The sequence below is a fragment of the Arachis hypogaea genome, chromosome 5 (genome assembly GCF_003086295.3).
Source record: "Arachis hypogaea cultivar Tifrunner chromosome 5, arahy.Tifrunner.gnm2.J5K5, whole genome shotgun sequence".
Taxonomy (NCBI): domain Eukaryota; kingdom Viridiplantae; phylum Streptophyta; class Magnoliopsida; order Fabales; family Fabaceae; genus Arachis; species Arachis hypogaea.
This window is the reverse complement of record NC_092040.1, coordinates 37632046-37650001: the sequence shown is the minus strand read 5'-3', so window position 1 is coordinate 37650001 and position 17956 is coordinate 37632046. Positions and strand designations below refer to the sequence as shown.

The 17956-nt window shown below is 33.1% G+C and overlaps 1 protein-coding gene across 1 annotated transcript; it reads left to right on the top strand.

The window, feature by feature from the left end:
- Positions 1-14369: 14369 nt before the first annotated feature.
- Positions 14370-15066, top strand: LOC112799660 (uncharacterized). Its single transcript, XM_025841727.3, has one exon. The coding sequence runs from the start codon at positions 14399-14401 to the stop codon at positions 14909-14911; it is 513 nt and encodes a 170-aa protein (XP_025697512.1). The 5' UTR covers positions 14370-14398; the 3' UTR covers positions 14912-15066.
- Positions 15067-17956: the final 2890 nt, after the last annotated feature.

The following is a 17956-nucleotide window of genomic DNA, read 5'->3' as shown; positions in this document are numbered from 1 at the left end:
TATCCATTTTAGGTTATAATTTAATTTTAAAATAGCTTAAACATAGTTAACATAACAACCAATTAAAAAATGACATGTCACAAATGATAATTTATATGTTATTATAAGAAGAGTACAATAGAATTTACCATTAAAAGTAGTATTATCTACTATATTTAATTTTTACACTACGTGATACAAATATAAAAAGTGAAGTTCACACCTTTTTTTTCATCTTTTAGATAAGTTAGGTACCAATTCTTTAGATACCATAGAACTTTCCATTAAAAATACACTTTATATTTTTAATTAATTCTCCATTTTTTTAATGTACCAGAAAAAAAAAAGTGAAGTAGAAAGCGATAGAGTGTCGGCAAGAAAGACTTGATGAAGTGTTAAAGTCCCTTTTCTTTGTTTTTTTGCATGCAGGATTGGGTTCAAGTTTGGTCGTATATGACAAGAGACAAGTAACTAATAAGAGAAGCATGTCCTGAATAAAGGAAAGCACTGATGAGCTTGAAATCCGCTCGTACAAAAAATGGAGATGGATGCATAGATAGATAGATAGATAGATAGAGTCCATGGAGGAGGGTAGAAAGATATCCAATTGCTTGAAAGTGAGAAGCAGAAATGTGATGTTGCTGTCAAATCACATAAATGTTGTTTACAGTAGGCACTAATAGCTAGCTGTAATGTGAATTAGCTTCTGAGGACACTGGTTTTTTGTGGCCAGTACTGGAATTGCCGGACACCTACCAGACATACATGCCTGCCTCTCCCATCTTTGGGAAATGAATGACAATTGCTTCCTTCAATTCCTTCTTCAGCATGACTCCTCAACACTGTTTTTGTTCTTTTGTTTTTATGCTTATGTTTGATTGTGGCAAGGAGGAGTTTTTTTTGGTGAAAAAATATTTTTTAGACCTTCGAAGGATCAGGTAATAAATAAAATTAATAAAAAAAATATAGGGATCAATTCACAAATAAAGTACAATACCAATTAAGGCAAATTTAGAAAAAGTACACTAATTTATTTATTAAAGTGATCAAAGTCCATCAACATTTTAGATAGAAGGTCATTAATAGATAGAATTAAATTGGGTTGGGGTCACTGGGTAGCCTAGTTTGGACCACCTAGAAGCAGACAGCCGCGTTTCACGCACAGAAGAGAGGGACTGGTTGAACGGCGTCGAAGCAGAAATCGAGATCTGGCCGAGTTGAGATTTACCATAAAGGAGGCAATGGACGACATGGGACAACCAGCGACGCAGGTACGTTCTATCGATCAACTTGAGTTATTTACGGTTCCATAATGTCACAGGAGGTTGGTGTAGGTATGCTCCCGAAATTGGTTTCAATTGCGGGATTATGCCTTCATTACAAGAAATACCGTTAAAATCAACAGTCAATATTGAAAATCGACAGCAAAATCGATGGCGTAACATGTCGCTTTTAAGCTTGTCAATTTTACAAAAATCTAATAAAATCGACGGCTTGTCAAGCCGTTGATAAATTTTAAACAAAATTGACAATCTTTTGGTCGATAATATTAGTTTAAGATTTTTACATATTTAGTAAAAGCGACAAACTTGTCGTCGATAATATTAAATAAAGTTGACATATCAACTGTTAATTTTGGATTTATTAAAACTTGACAAGAATGCCGTCGATAATATGATTAAAATATTGACAAGTTTTTCTGTCTATTTTTTATTTTCTTTTGTCTATTTTGAATTTAAAAAGTGATAATGTTGCCGTTGATTTTAATAGCTATAATTTTTTTTCATTTGAAAAATAATAGACAATTAAATATTAGATAATGAAACAAATAAACTTTTAAATACAAAAATAAAATTTATAATAAATATTAGATAATGAGTTTACATACTTATCAAAATAATTATAAATAATCCTCTAACTTAAAGATTTAAGACAAGATAAATAACTAAACTCCACTGATAATACAAAATATTCAAAACAAAGTAAATAATCCTAATCGTACTCGTCTAAATAGTCTTCATCTGAGTCATCCAGATCGTCAGAATTATCCTCTATAAGAGCACCTTGTGGTTGTCCGGGTGCCTGCAAGATAAATGAGAATTTTCTACCTGGGGGGTCACTTTTCAAGGAGCTTGGAAAAGTAAAAAGAGGAGGTGGAGGGACACGTGATCCAAAACTACTAGGACCCATTGTCCTCACATACTCAGTCAAGCTGCTGAGTTGATGACTAAACTGATCCATCTGTGAGTTACTGATGTTGAAATCCTTACACAAGGATTCAACAGTCTATTGCCACTCTCTTTTTCCCCTTTTCATAGCAATCTTCAAGCTCTCCATATTTAGCAACATGTTGTTCAACTACCCTATTGAGTATTGTGATTTGTTCTCTAAGATAAAAAATATCAGTGCTGGTGGTCGTGGTTGGTCCATCAACTCAGGATCGCACCAGAAAGAGTTTCTTACCTCACCCATGCCATATACTCTACCTCTTCATTTTTCACTCACTGTCTCCAATCCATATGCTTTTCTCAGAGACAGGCAGTGGATCAGTTACACTAGCCTCTGTAGCAGTATGTCGCTCTTGCTCAGCCTAAAACATGCGCTCTTGAAATGTCTCCTACAATGAGAAAAAATGATTGATAAACTACTTTAAGTATCAACCATGCAAAAGCTAAGAGGATATGTGACCAAAATAAATCCAAAATTACAATGAAGAAAGGTATCAAGTAATTTCTTTTTGCACATTTCAATTTACAAAAAAAGCAATTACAATGCAAAAAGGTAAGTTACCTTTGCCATTCAAGAGTATTCATCAACTCGTTGAGTCCTATCCTCTTTGCGGATATGGGTATAACCAAAGAATTCATCCATACGCGATGGTCTTCCAAGCGATTGATTTTACATAATATAAGTAATAATTAAAAGAAAGAAATTGATATTATTGTCAAGGGTTAGAAAAATAATTACAATATACACTTTTTTTTCTAGAGTAAAGTATCGTTTTTGTCCCCAACATTTGGGGTAAATCCTATTTGTGTCCCTAACATTTAAATCGTCCTATTTGTATCTCTAACGTTTATAAAAGTGATTCAATGTTATCCTACTATCAATTATACTAACAAATCAGATTATATTTTTCAATTATTCTCACTTGAATGTATTCATTTTCAATTAGGTCTCACATGGATGAGTTCGATTTTAATATTATACCCACTATTTGTGTTTAGATTCAATTATGTCCCTAGAAAAGTGAATTATGTAAATGTTGTAGGAATTAGTTTCAACTTTTGATGAGCTATTTTTCGGAGTGGATCCTCGATTCTATCCCAGACATTTGTATTCTAATGTCAAGAAGAGATTTTTAAAACTCAAACTAAAGCATTCATGGTGTGTAATTGACGGCAGGATAACATTGAATCACTTTTACAAATGTTAGGGATACAAATAGGACGATTTAAACGTTAGGAACACAAATAGGATTTATCCCAAACGTTGGGGACAAAAATGATACTTTACTCTTTTTTCTATCATTGCAAACTAACGCTGCCACAATCAGCTAAGACACATAAAAATCATTGAAATGAATATTAAAAAATCATTTAAGAAGGTACCATTATTGTGACTTTACTACTTTATGACACTTGATATAATTAAATGAAGTGGGTTTACGATCAGGTCATACTTTGGATTTCTAGATTTAGGGAATGATACTTTACACTCAAACTCAACAACATAACAATAATAATACTTGAAATAGGGAATTTTCAAATGAAACTGAAATACTAATGATAGTTGAAGCTGGCTTTGAAAAGAGTTTAGTAACAGTAACAGAAAAAGATATCTGGTTTTTGTGAGCTCAATTGAGAGAGAGAGTGAGAGAGAGAAGACGCGTAAGAGAGAGCGGACAAGGACCAAAGTAGGAGGAGCGATGGCGACAACAGAGAGAAGGAGTGATGACGGTACGGCAGCAGCGGAATGATGGCGGCGCGAGCAAGAGGAGCAATAGTGGCGCGAACATGAGGAGCGATAGCGGCAGAGCAACAATAGAGCTCGACGGTAGTGCGAGCAAGAGGAGCGACGGCGGAGCAACCATGACGGAGTGACAACAACAATGAAGAATGACGATTGAAAATGGTATGAATTTGGGGTAAAACGAGGGTTGGTGATGAAATGGAAAATTTGGGAGAATTGTGTTTCTGAACTTTGGAGCGGGAAGTGAACGCGGATATGCGTTTTTAGTGATAAAAATTGACGGCATATTTGTCGATTTTAATTTAAAAAAAGCAATACCCTAAGCGTCTATTTTATACATTAAATCTACACCATTTATTTGATTTTAGAAAGCGATATAGACCGTTTAAATTTATCGACGGTAAATCATTGTCGATATTTTAAATAATAAAATAGACGCCATGTTTGTCGATTTTAAAATCAAAGTATTTTCCACCCCTGGTTCATTGACAATCTAACGATAATAGGAAAAAGGTTAATGCATCATAAAAAAGATAACGGCTATCAATTTTAATATTTTATTTTTAATTATCTTTTTTTAACAATATCGACAACAAGCTGTCAAAAAATATCGATGGCAAAAATAATCGTCGATTTTTAGCGTCGTAAAAAAAATGCTTTTTCTTGTAGTGCTTGACCGTGGCTCTGAATAGACGTCAAATTTGATGTTGCAATGTTTATGGTGTGCGATGTGGGTACGAATACACAGAATTAGTTTTTTTTCGGTTATGCATTTAATGTGGTTAATTGTTGTTATTAAGTTGTGGAAATTAAAATTAAAGTGGAAAAGAATTAATCTTACAAAAAATTTAGTCCTCGTTAATAATATGTGTTCAACTTTAAAACCTTTATCTGATATGAATAAAGTGATGAAATAAGAAAAGAGTAGATTTTGACCCATTTCTAATCCTGTTCCACACGGTACGATGTGTATATATTTTCTGCATCTATTGACAACAGTTTTAAATTTCTCATGTTGGACGTTGCTGTTTAGAGAGGTACATAGACGAATTGGAATTGGAAGTCATTAAAATTTGCTTTGATATTGGTGTGTGTTGTTATTTAAGAATTGGTTGGATGTGGCATATGTTTGAGATTTTTTTATGTGATATACCTGTGTATTGGTATTTTGATTGATAATGCCAAGTATCAGTTAGTGTGATATGTAACTGGGTCAAGTGAATGGGTTTGCAGAATATGTGTACACATGGTTGGGGTGTTGGTATATTTGAACATAACTATGATCTCCAGAGGTATGATCGGTGGACAAAGAGGGCTAAGTAGCTGGGTCCTACCAGCAGTAGAATATGTGTTGGGGAGATTCCAGGCGCAGCATACATGAGCATACATGCGGCAGTGTTGGATGACTATAGGAAATTGGTGAATTTGTCCTGTCAATTTTTTGAGGACTACTTCGACATGAAAACAAGATTGGCCAAGGAGTGCCAATCCCCGAGAACTTGTCACGCCGGTTCTTTGTGACTTCATCAATTCTATCGATCTCTTAATGATCTTTTCCTATACTACAATCAGCTAAGTGTCCCTCATCTGAGCCATTTCACTGGCCAGAGGCACCCACTCTTTCTTGCACACGGCCACATTGAGGTTGAAGCAATCTACACCAGATATAGTGGCAAAAGAATTAGTAGCTTCGGAGTCATTTCTGAAGGGTGGACAAAAATTTCTAGCTTGTGCAACTTCATACTCAGAAGTGTTGGGGTTTTCGAGGTCCTCTCAGTTGAACCGATCACAATCCTTCAGATCTGATGCCACTAGGAAGCTGCAAGCTCACAAACATCTATCCTTTTGTTATTAATCAGATGTGCTTTATGTAGATTATGTTGGTATTTAACTTTATAAGAATTGCAATATGGATGTAGTTTATCCTATTGTTTAACCTACTCATTCTAATATATTTTGTATTTTGGTACAATATTTCTATTATTTCACCTATGCAGGTGCTTTGTTTGCTAATTTTCATGGCTGCTACTAAAAGCTAAAGTACATACAACTTTTCTACTCATACTCGAGTCTATCTTCAACCTTCTTCTTCGATTACACTAATTAATATTTGTTTAGTTGAATAAAATTTTTCATTAATAATATTCTGTAACATGAGACCTTTACTTAAAATATTATTAACTTAGAGGTAAATTCAAATTGAAAATTCAAGTCATTCGGTAACTGCAGTTTTAAAAAATACACTAATATGTACGAAGAACTACTAAACTTATAAAAAATTAACTTTATTATCTTTCACCCAAAAAAAAAGAAAAACTTATTACTTGTCTTTTGTAATTATTTACAATAATTTAACAAAGACCCAGTAATATTTTGCATACAACAAATTCCGAAATAATATCATTCGTGAAATCAATCTCCTTTATTATTAATTTTTTTTATGTCTTTCAAGTTTTCCCAGAATTTATACATATGGAAAGGTAGAAGATGAAATTATAGAGGGTATAGGTAATGTCATTAGATAGTGGGTAATAATTGAGGATGGTCTTTCGGGGGTATGAGTTTGTATCAGAGTTATGTTTGGGTAGGTTGTGGGTAGGCCATGTGGCCAAGTCAAAATCCAAAAAAAAAAAAACCGATCATCAAAGAGTTGGTCCAACCAGACCATGTTGTACCGATTTGCAATTAGATTCAATATTAGGTCAAATATAACATTACTAACATATTCAGTACGCCAGTCATCTCCACCATTCATAAGGAATATTTCTACAAAGGACCAGATTATTCTTTTTCCACTAAAGACATACTCGTGGTAAAAACTAGATAAACATATTTTTGTATGCATTGTTTTGAAATAAGCTAAAGATGTTTATGTTTTCTTTGATTGCTCTGTCTTTTTGAGTTTCTTGGTGGACAGTCAAAGGCCACGCACACATATCTATTACCTCCTGAAATTATTAGATACATCTTCGGTGCTAGCAACATTTGGGAAATGATGAAAAGGATAGGGGTAGGGGGAGATTGTAACTGTACAATGCTCTAATAATTGATGGCTTTTTTTCAATGATCTTAACATATTCTTAGTGTGGCATGATGGGGCTTTAATTAATACAATTGTGATTCGTGAATGGAAATTATTTTTCTTATGGAAAGCGTAATGGTGTTTTGGTCTAATATTGACAATTGGGGTGTTTTGCTGATTCGTGAGTCAGATCAATACGCAGGAGAGGTGTTAGTAGAGCGCCATCAGAGCAAGTCAGAGTTCATCGCCAACGTGGAGGTTCCTGGGCAACACGGGGGGGAGGGGGGCGTGCTAAGCAAAGGTGCCAACCAGCTTTCGCAGACTACGTCGTAGACATGGAGGCTCCATGTCAACACGGGGTGGGCGTGCTACTCAGAGATTTTATGCAGCTTTCGTAGAGATTTTCGCACGTTTTCAAGGAGTTGCAGAGCCTTATCCAATGTGGGAAGGGCATGTTGGAGCAGTGTCTGCATGCAAGGGACACCTCCTTCCTTCGAGAACAAGCAACGCAGGGTTGAAATTCTTTAAATTGAGATCAACCCTCCCCCGGTATTCATTCAGCGAAGGCAACTTAGAAGAAGAAAGGGATTTTGGGGAGGAAGAAGAAGAAGAAGAAGAGGAAGAGGAAGAGAACTAGTGTTAAAAAAAAGAGAGTAATTTCGTACATAAAAAAATATTGTAAGTTTATATCAATTAAAAATGGTTCGCAATTATACAGTACTTGAAGAATATATTAACAAATATTTGGATCATCCAGTTTATGTAAGTTGATAAAAAAATTTATTTATTTAAATTTTTTAATTTTAATTAATATTATTTTTGTTATTGATAGTATCATATAATGATATAGCATTGGTATTTTAATATTATTATTTTTATTTGTATTTAGTATTATTTATTAAGTTTAATAAATAATATAAATATTAAACTATTTTCGGATAATACTTTTATTTGTCTAGTATAATATTATTTTATTTTATATAAATGTGAATATATAATTTTTTTAAATTTTTTTGTTATAATATGATTTTTTTGTTCATTTAATAAATAATTTAAATATTAATAAATAAATAAACATTATTATTTTTTGAAAGTAGATACTTTAATAATAAATATTATTAATAAATATTTTTTGCTGTAATTTAATAAATATTTTTATTTATTTATTTTAATATTTAAATAAATAAATGCTTTTTTATTTATGATTAGTAATAAAAATATTTATATTAATGTAAATTACTATAATAAATAATTATTTGTTATAATCTTTATTCATTTAAACTATTAAATATATTTAATGAATAAATATATTTTTGTTTTACCAATCTAACAGGAATTTTTTGGTTCGTAAACTGGATCTGCTGGAGACATGGAATTCGATGGTAAAAGACGCCTTACGCGCAACGGAATTCTACTAAGTTTCTAGAATTAGGGTGATCAACGAATTTTACCTTTTACTATCTGCTCTGGTGGAAAGGTGGAGGTCAGAGACTCACAACTTTGTATCACCGGTGGGGGAATCTACTGTAATACTAGAAGATGTCACTCATATATTTGGCCTACCCATTAATGGAGAGGTTGTGAACGGCTAGACAGATAGCAGTGGCGAATTCTTGTAGAGCCAGAGCATCGCGATTTTCGGCCGCAAATCCATTGTGAGTAGTTCCTCCAAATCTTATATAAAGTTGGCATGGGTTCGCCGTATCAAAGATGCATAGCCACTAAACACTTTGGAGTCGTTTCAGAGATACGTCAGATGCCAGATTTTCTGTTTGCTGGATTCGACTCTATTCACGGATAAGTCGACGACATATGCCCACACGAAAAATCTACCCGTTGCTCTACGATTTTAAGCGGATCCATACTTACACTTGGGGGTCAGCATGTCTCACGCATCTTTACAGGACTCTGTGTCGTGCATCACGGTATGATACTAAGGAGATGGATGACCATCTTAATATTTTGTTTGTTTGGGCATTGAAGCAAATGCCGTGTATTGCGCCCATACCGATACCGTACCTTCGAACGGTTGACGTACCAGTTGCTCGGAGGTAACAATTCCTATTTTAACTGTGTATTCTATTGACGATGCATATTTGATTGACGACATATTTTTTTAACTTTTTTTCAATGTTACGTGTTTCACCTGGAGTCATTCTACACAATCCACAATGTGGTTATCGAAGATCACATCAACATTTAGGCAAAAAATAGACTACATGGACGAGGTAAATATTTTTGCTTTATGTATGTTAATATCCCACATTAATATTAGGGTTCTAATTTTCTAATAATATGTTGCAGTTTGTCTAGCGGCCGTACAAAAGATTGATCATACCCGGCGAGTTATATGAACACATTGAGGTGTATGACAGCATTGCTAAGTTATTGGCATTCGATTGTGCCGAATGGCACCCTGCGAACTGAGTGATGTATCAGTTCGAGTATGCACAACCCGCCCCAAATCTAGCAAGAGTCATTCTACTGGAAGAGCATTGCATCACTATTTACGAAGTGCAATTTCATTACTGAAGAGTTTTACATGTGGGATGGATAGGAGAATGGCACAACCTATAATATGTTGCTGGGACAAGCGCCAACACAGGGAGGTTTCGGGCACCCTTCAACACTGAATTAATGTACTCAACCGTCACGTGGCCCATCGATGTCCATCGTAAAATGGCAATACTTAGTTTCTAAGTCCAATGGCATTGCTCCACCGAGTATATGCCTCGCTTAGCTCTTGCAACCTCTTATAGTTGATGTTGTACTCCTCTACTGTCCTTGAATACCTATGTTGACAACAAGTTTTTTTCAAGTGTGGGACTTTGAATATGCTTAAGAAGTTACTGTCGATGTGCCTGATACAAAATATCCACCATGCTCTTGGAGGTTGCCAATTATCTCTAGAATGATTTACTGCTACTCGGATTAACTCATGTCGGTCTGAGATTATGCCTACACTATTTTTTTAAATAACATATCTTCGTAAATTACTGAGAAAAAAGTGTCACGCATCAGTCGTCTCCCCCTCCACGAGGGCAAAAGCAATAGGCATAACATTCTGGTTCCCATCTTGTGCAACAGCAACCAAAAGTGTACCTTTATATTTTCCGTAAAAGTGTATCCCGTCAACCTGAACTAAAGGCTTGCAATGCTTAAACGTCCTAATGCATGGATTGAAATTCCAAAATACACGGTAAAGTATCCTAATACTGTCTGCCTCCTTACTCCCGTTGTACAGGGTCGTGTTTCTATTTAGCCAATTGAGTCATGCATCTTCTAAACTATGACTGAGAACCACCATAGTAAAGTTGGTAAGAATCTTTCCAACTACCAAAAATTTTGGCTATAAACTTCTGTTTTGCCAACTAATCCTTTTGGTGACTGATAGTGTAGTTGAACCTTGATTGAATTTCCGCAATTATAGATTTCTCCTTGATGAAATAGGTAGGGTAGGATAGGGTTTGAACCCAACCCTAATCCTACCTTACCCGCGGGTTGAGAAATAGCCAACTCTAATCCTACCCGTACTCAACCCCCGGGTATCTGACCCTACCTGCAGGTTGGCGAAAAGAAACATCATTATTATGTAATCTAAAAAGCATACAAATTAAAAATTCAACTCAAACATTCAAACAACACAATTTATCCCACAAATAACACAACTATCTCATACACAACATAACCATCAAATATTTAATTACACATAAAAGTCTTTGCTTAAGTAAATAACACAAACATAAATAAAATTATTTAATTCCATATCTTTATGAGCATTTCATTTGTTGCAACAATATTGTCACTAGTTTATGACTTCAGATACAGCATCATCATCATCATCATTATTTGCAGTTTGATAATAAGGTTTTTCACCTAAAAATCAAAGATAATAAATTTATTTATTAATCAATCTATATATAAATTTAACCTTACCATAAACAAATAGAAAAGTTAAATCATAAATAACCTCTTTGACGATATGCTGCTCACAACCAGTTTTGGTTACACATAAGAGCTTCCACAGTATCTTCATGAAAACTACCACGATAAGGAGCAATTACTCGACCACTTGTGGTAAAAAAAGACTCAGAAACAAAAGTAGACATAGGGATAGCAAATATATCTCTCGCAACCATGTATTCTTTTTCTTGGCTGGAAGTCCACATGTCGGTTGTAACTGCTACTTGACTATTCCATCCATTAGCTTAGTCATGTTAAGCTTTTCCAACTCATACATTTTAAAAATGTCCTCTTTTATTGTGTTTCGGCTATGCACCTTAAAGGTTGGTTGCATTGATGCATATACTTCTTTAATTCTAACATGTTCTACAAAAGATAAAGGGTACTCATGCATATAAATGGCCTTGGCAATACACCTTTTTGTATAAGATGGATCAAATACAAAAGTATCTGCACCACTCCTTGCATGTTTGGACAATGAATCAATAATTGTTGATTGCCTAGAGTTTGCTAATTTGATCCTTTTACAATAGTGGAGCACATGATTCTACAAATTTGTAGTTCCATTTCTTTGATTGGTTCCAAGAACAGATTTGCAATGGTTGCATATTGCCTTTCATTCTTTTTTCTCTTGAAATCGACTAAAGTATTACCAATAAACACTCTTCAAGCTCGATTTGTTACTATTTTCAATTGAAGTGGATTCATCTGGAATAAAATTAGCGGTTGCTTCCACCGGAGGTTCTTGTTGTGTTCTTCTGTAACCATATCTTATGCCATTACATCCATGTTAGTACTTGACATTTCGAAGTGAATTTCCTACAAATATATACAAATGTAACATGTTCAAATATACTTTGTATAGATATACAAATATATTAATGTAACAGAAATAGAAACAACACTTACCAATAAACTCCTCTCTCTAATTTCTTAATGTTTAAATAAATTTTTTTAGAGAAATAAAAATTTATGACAAATAATTTATATGTATATAACAGAAACATCATAAAGCCATGAACTAAAATTAAAATCAAATTAAAATCTGCATATGTACTTAAACACCATAAAGCCATGAACTCAAATTAAAGTTAAAATCAAATTAAAATTTGGATATGAACTTAACAGAATTTAACACTAATATGTTCATTTATCTCTGTTTATTGAGCATTTTCATGCGTCATCCCTGATTCATTCACTTCATTCATCTTCATATAAACTTAAAAAAAATTCTCAGCATTTGTTCCAACCCATCCAAATAAAAATTCCCAATCACAAGATCGTCTAAAATCATGCCGCCATGAACACAAATAAAAATCAAATTACATTATCAAATATCTAATTAAAATCAAACTAAATAATAATCGAGTTTCAGTTTTAAAGGCAGATAAACATACTTTCAGAGTTTCAACACGAGGAGCAGGCGCTGAATGGAGGAACGAAGCACATGGTAGGGTGTAGTAGAGTCGGCGACGCGACAGGGGCAAGTTGATTGGAGAAACAAAAGACACGAACAAGCTGGCAACGCGGGTCACCAGAGCTGGCGAGGAGAGTGAGGGGAGACTGCAACGCTGCCGGTGACGCGAGTTGAGGCAAACGCGGGTAAGGTGAGTAGCGTCAGCGATGGGAATGGGGGTAGACGCTGTCAAAGTGCAGAGAGATTTAGACTTGAGAAAAGATGATTAGGGTTCTTGAGGGGGTGAAATAGGGTTTGCAATATGAATGGATTGAGTTCAAGTAGAGTTGTTAAAGTTGTATTTATATCTCATTAAATAAGAAATGAGTTTTATAGAAATAAAAGTGTTAATATTACAAATTAGTAAACTTGGTTCAGTTGCTAAGAACTTTTTGCACATGTCAAAGGTCCTTGGTTCAACTCTCGTACGTAACATTTTTAAACATGCACATAACACATATATATGGGAAGTGCGGGTAGGGTTGGGTACCCGCAGGTAGGGTCCATGCTGCCAGGCCTACCTTATAGCCTCAGCAACTGTGTCTAAGTCCAACTTGAAATGATCTTGTGAAATCGTTCCCATGGTGCACGTGTGCTTACCGTTGTATCTCTATATCTCCCAACAACCTTTTTCCGTATCAAGCTGGCTCGGCTAAACCAGTCGTACCCACTTTCATACATCTTGCCTTTTGCATAGAACGTCTGTGGCTCGGACTTATAAACATTGTAGTCGACTCCTCTAGAGATAGTGTAACTTCTATTTGCTGCGATAACAAACTTTCTAGAACTATATTCCGGGATCAGCAACACCTACACAAAACAAAAATTGTACTCATTGATCTATCTAAAATATAAATTAAGAAAAGCGTACTCATCACATACCTATGTTTGCATATTCGGATAATTTCGGTACATGCATGACATCAAGATTCAAGTTACGCATAAAAAGTGGAACGTTCATCGATTGACTAACTGCGGGAGAAACCACTATATTCTCCACTGCTGCCTCACCTCGCACACCACTATCCTCGTCTTCATTGTCAGCTTCAAAAGTAGTTTCGAAGTCCTCTTCGCTATCACTGTTCATTCCTTCGTACACTTCAACTCTATTATCCTCTATATCTGAATCATGTTGAATCCCATATTCTTTTACATTTTTAAACTCAACATACAGCTCAATTTTTGGCTGTCAAACTTGAGTCTGTCGATGAATATGGAACATATTCTGTTTACTTGCTTCGTCAATGACTGGCATAATATCAAACTATATTAGACTACCAAAAACTATAACGAAATTTCGGTACAAAATATTGCTCACTCTCTTGAACATATCATTCTCCATGCTTTGACAGAGACCGAGCTCTATGAATGTCATGGTGCATGGAGCCACAAACAAAACCAGATTCTCACACACAAATTAAAGCTCACTCTCTCATGAATATTCCGTATAATTTCACAGTTGTTATACACCACCAAATTTGCGGTACCCTCAGTCACACCAAAAACACACTAAAAATAACTCTCCTCTTCGCAATAAAATGACACTGAATTTTGCCTTATATAAAGAAAGCACTCGACACACAGACCACGTGTTACATCACTAACGAATCAGAGTATGACACGTGTCATAATGCCCCCCACGTGCTGACTCAGCATGCCTCCCGTGTTGGCAGCACGCCCTACACATGTTGAAGTTGTCCTACTGACACGTCCATCAATTTACAAATACACCAAATGCACCAATTTCCATTAAAAACACCAATAATGTTTTCATATTACAAAAAATGACCCATCCGTGAATAATGTAATAATAATCCATCTTCTTTGTGATTCTTGCATTGCAAACTTGATTGGCATATGTAATACTAAGATCAGTGTAGTAAAATTGAGATAATAAAGAGCACACATTCGTACATACATATATAAATTAATGTCACTGAAACATTTACATTCGCATATATAGTCATGATTAATGTCTTACATGGCTAATTATATGCTCGTGAACCATGCATCATGTGGCCATTACATTTATAGCAGATAGCAGGCAAAATCATATGTCAAACCTCTTCTATGAACCATCATCAAACCCAAAAAAAAAAAAAAGCCTTACACTCTCTCTCAGTCCTGTTACCTCAAAGTTTTGCATTCTCATCCTTATAACACTTCTTTCCGGGGAAGCTACAAAAGATATGGAGATTGAATCAGTCAAGTGCGAGTGCTGTGGCCTGAAAGAGGATTGCACCCAGTATTATATCAACCAAGTTAAAGCCAAATTTGATGGAAAATGGCTGTGTGGATTGTGCTCAGAAGCAGTAAGAGATGAAGTGAGCAGAGGGAAAAAGCCCTCCCCGTCAGCCATGGAAGAAGCTGTGAAAGCTCACATGTCATTCTGTGGTAAGATCAAAGCCAATCCGGCAGTTTGCGTTGCCGATGGCATGAGGCAGATGCTGAGAAGAAGGTCAACTACTTCATTGCCGGTGGTAAGGTCAAGCAGCACATCTCAAGTGGATGGTTCATGACAACAGAGGAAACAGGGCTCATAGCACACTCACTCTCTCTGCTTTGCTTGTAATAAAATTTTATAGATAGCTTCTTTTGTGTCACATTTTATCTTTGTCTTAGATGAACAAGTGTCTTGTCTATGTCGTCTTATTCTTTTGGTATCCATATTTTTCTCCACTCTCTTCGTTTTCCTTCCTTGGCAGTTGGCAGCATAGAATTAGCCATTATCTTCCAAAGGGACTAAAACCTGTTTTGCATAATGATAGAAGAGTGAGTTTTAATGCTCTAGATTCAGTAGGCATAACTACACCAACAAGCATTATAGAAACCATATCTTTGAAACCCTTCAAAGAAACGGAATCTTCTTTGAAATGGATCACATGCAAACAGGAAATTATGCATCCCTTGTTCTACTCGTGATTAAGATCTAAATGAAGATGACATTTTTGCATTAGAAGAAAGTTAACTATTCGATTTATGGTGCGGTTTTAGAGCTATTCTCAACTAAGTTGTAATACTGAATACATTTGGTCAACTTCTGACATCATCATAACTAGTCAGGCTTATGCCTTAACTCCCAATCTTCAAGCACAACTTGCCTATGGGGTAATGATGATGATTCCAATTTCTCTTCCTTTCGATCCTAAAACAATGTGGCTAATGATCGTTTCCTTGAAGGTGGGGAATGATTAAAATTGAGATTTGTTTGACTTTGGTTTGCCTCTGCTAATACTTTTTAGGTGTCATGCTGAATTATATCCTCCGCTTCCATCAAATACTCCCATCTAAAAATTTTGGCATGATCAAAATATAATTTTATGCATAATCCAAGTTAGCACATGTTAATAAAGCATTTAATTTGTTCTCTTTAAAATGCCCTTTAGGAATTAGGAATGAGCAATGCTAGGGGCAGCAATTTTTGTGATTGTTAGCCATCAATGATGATTTGATGGTGTGAGATTGGTATGAGATTTTATCCAATGGCTCACCTTCCCTGCTGGTTACATGCTGGCCAAAATTCAATAAAACTGCTGGCCCTAAACTTTTCCGTTAGGAATACTACTATTGTTGAAAATTTTTAAAACTTAATATTTTACAAAGACATTCTCTTCACCAAAATAGAGCGGAAGTATATCGCTGGAGGCACAATGATTACATTAAAAGTTTTAAAAATATCAGTTTCTTAATTTAGCAAAATTTAGAGGGAAAAAAACAGGGGCAGCAATTAAGATAAATAATTCAAAATGACCAATATTTAAAGCATCATATTTATAAAGAATAAAAAATATTTTAACAATATTTTCTTATAAAAAATAAGATAACGCATTAGTGGCATTTTAAAATAATTTTGGTCACGCTTTACGTGTTATAAGCTCATAAAAACTAGTTATGAAATTCAAAATTTGTTTGGATATTATTAAGTTGTTAGAAAAATATTTTTTTTCATTAACTCAAATATATGTTATTTGATTTAATTTATTGTCACGTTAATGTTTGAGTCATTGTTTATCAAAAGTTTTTCCTTATTTTCTTTTTTAATCTTAAATATTTTGATTTTAAATTTTAAATTTTTATTCATTATTTATATTTTTATTTTAATATTAAATCTAATATTTTTATTAATATTTTCTTGTAATTTTTTGTCTAATAATTATATGTCCACCATTAATTATATAGTCGTTAATACTTTTTCAATTTATTAAAAAAAATACTATTTTATTCATTCATTTTCTATTTTACTTGTTTATGTATTTCATAATTTATTCATGGTAAAAAAATTATACATGTTAAAAGAAAATCTCATTTTTTTTACTAATTATTCTTTCATTCGGTAATACTTTTTTTTTTCTCATATGATGCATTATTTTTACACTTTATTTTTATAAAAATTATAAAATATTATTATTGTCACATAACGAAGATTTGTTTTTTGGAAAAAGAAATAGTTGTATTAGATGAGCAAATCGACTTTAATTATTGAATAATCAATATCACTTTTGTCTCTATTGTAATAAAACGATTTTCTTTTTGTGGAAAGGAATTATATCAATAATTATTATTTTGCTTATGGATAATTCAAGTCTTTAAACAAATTCTTTTTATCATTCTACAAGTGTTAAGATTATATATTGTGTATTTAATTATGTATTTATTTTATCTTTAACAGTTTTGGTAGGTGTTGAAACTAAAAAAAAAAAATTATTTTTAGGTATAAATACAGTTACTTAAAATTAAAAATGGACAAAATATATTGATAAATTTTAACATGTTACAGTAGTCATATTACTTTAATTCCAAGAAAAAATATGACACTAAAATATGAAATAATTTAGATAGATTTTAATAAAAGCAAATCTCTATAATAGTTTCTTTTTCTATGATAATAAAAAAAGTAATTTAAGAATAAAATTTATCTCCTATTAAATTATACTTGTACAAATCAGTTTTAACATAAGAGTAAAAGTGTTTGAAAATTTTACTCGTAAATCACCAGAAAATATCTATAAATTTAACTACTAATATTATTTAAAGAAAAACTTTTGAAAATAAAAGATTCTAATGTATTATTACAATTTAATCACAAACTATATATTACTATTAATGAGTAATTGTTATATTTTGAAAACAAGTAAAATTATTAATCATTGATTTTATTATTTTTAATATTGAAATAGTTAAAATTTAAATTTAATTAATTTATAAAATTTTTATAACAAAAATTATTACAATATTTTCATTTAAAAATTTTAAAATTTTTTTTATATATTTTTATATATTATCCTATACAAAATATGAATATATATATTAATACGTTTTAAAAATAGACTAATCAAACATATTTTTATTATTTTCAATGTTTGAAAATGAATTTTATTTCACAAATTAATTGCATTTTTTAAGATGTAAAACGTTAAAAAAATTACTCTTAAAAATAAAAAAAATAAAAATATTTTTACAAATTAATCAGCCCTTTTGAATTTGGTTTGTATTTTTATTTTTTATTTTTATTTTAAGTATTTTTATTATTAGACTTTTATTGTTTCTATATTTTTTTCATAAAA

Bases quoted from the DNA above. Each gene is read 5' to 3' on its own strand.
- LOC112799660 (XM_025841727.3), top strand. From the start codon at position 14,399: ATGCATCATGTGGCCATTACATTTATAGCAGATAGCAGGCAAAATCAT.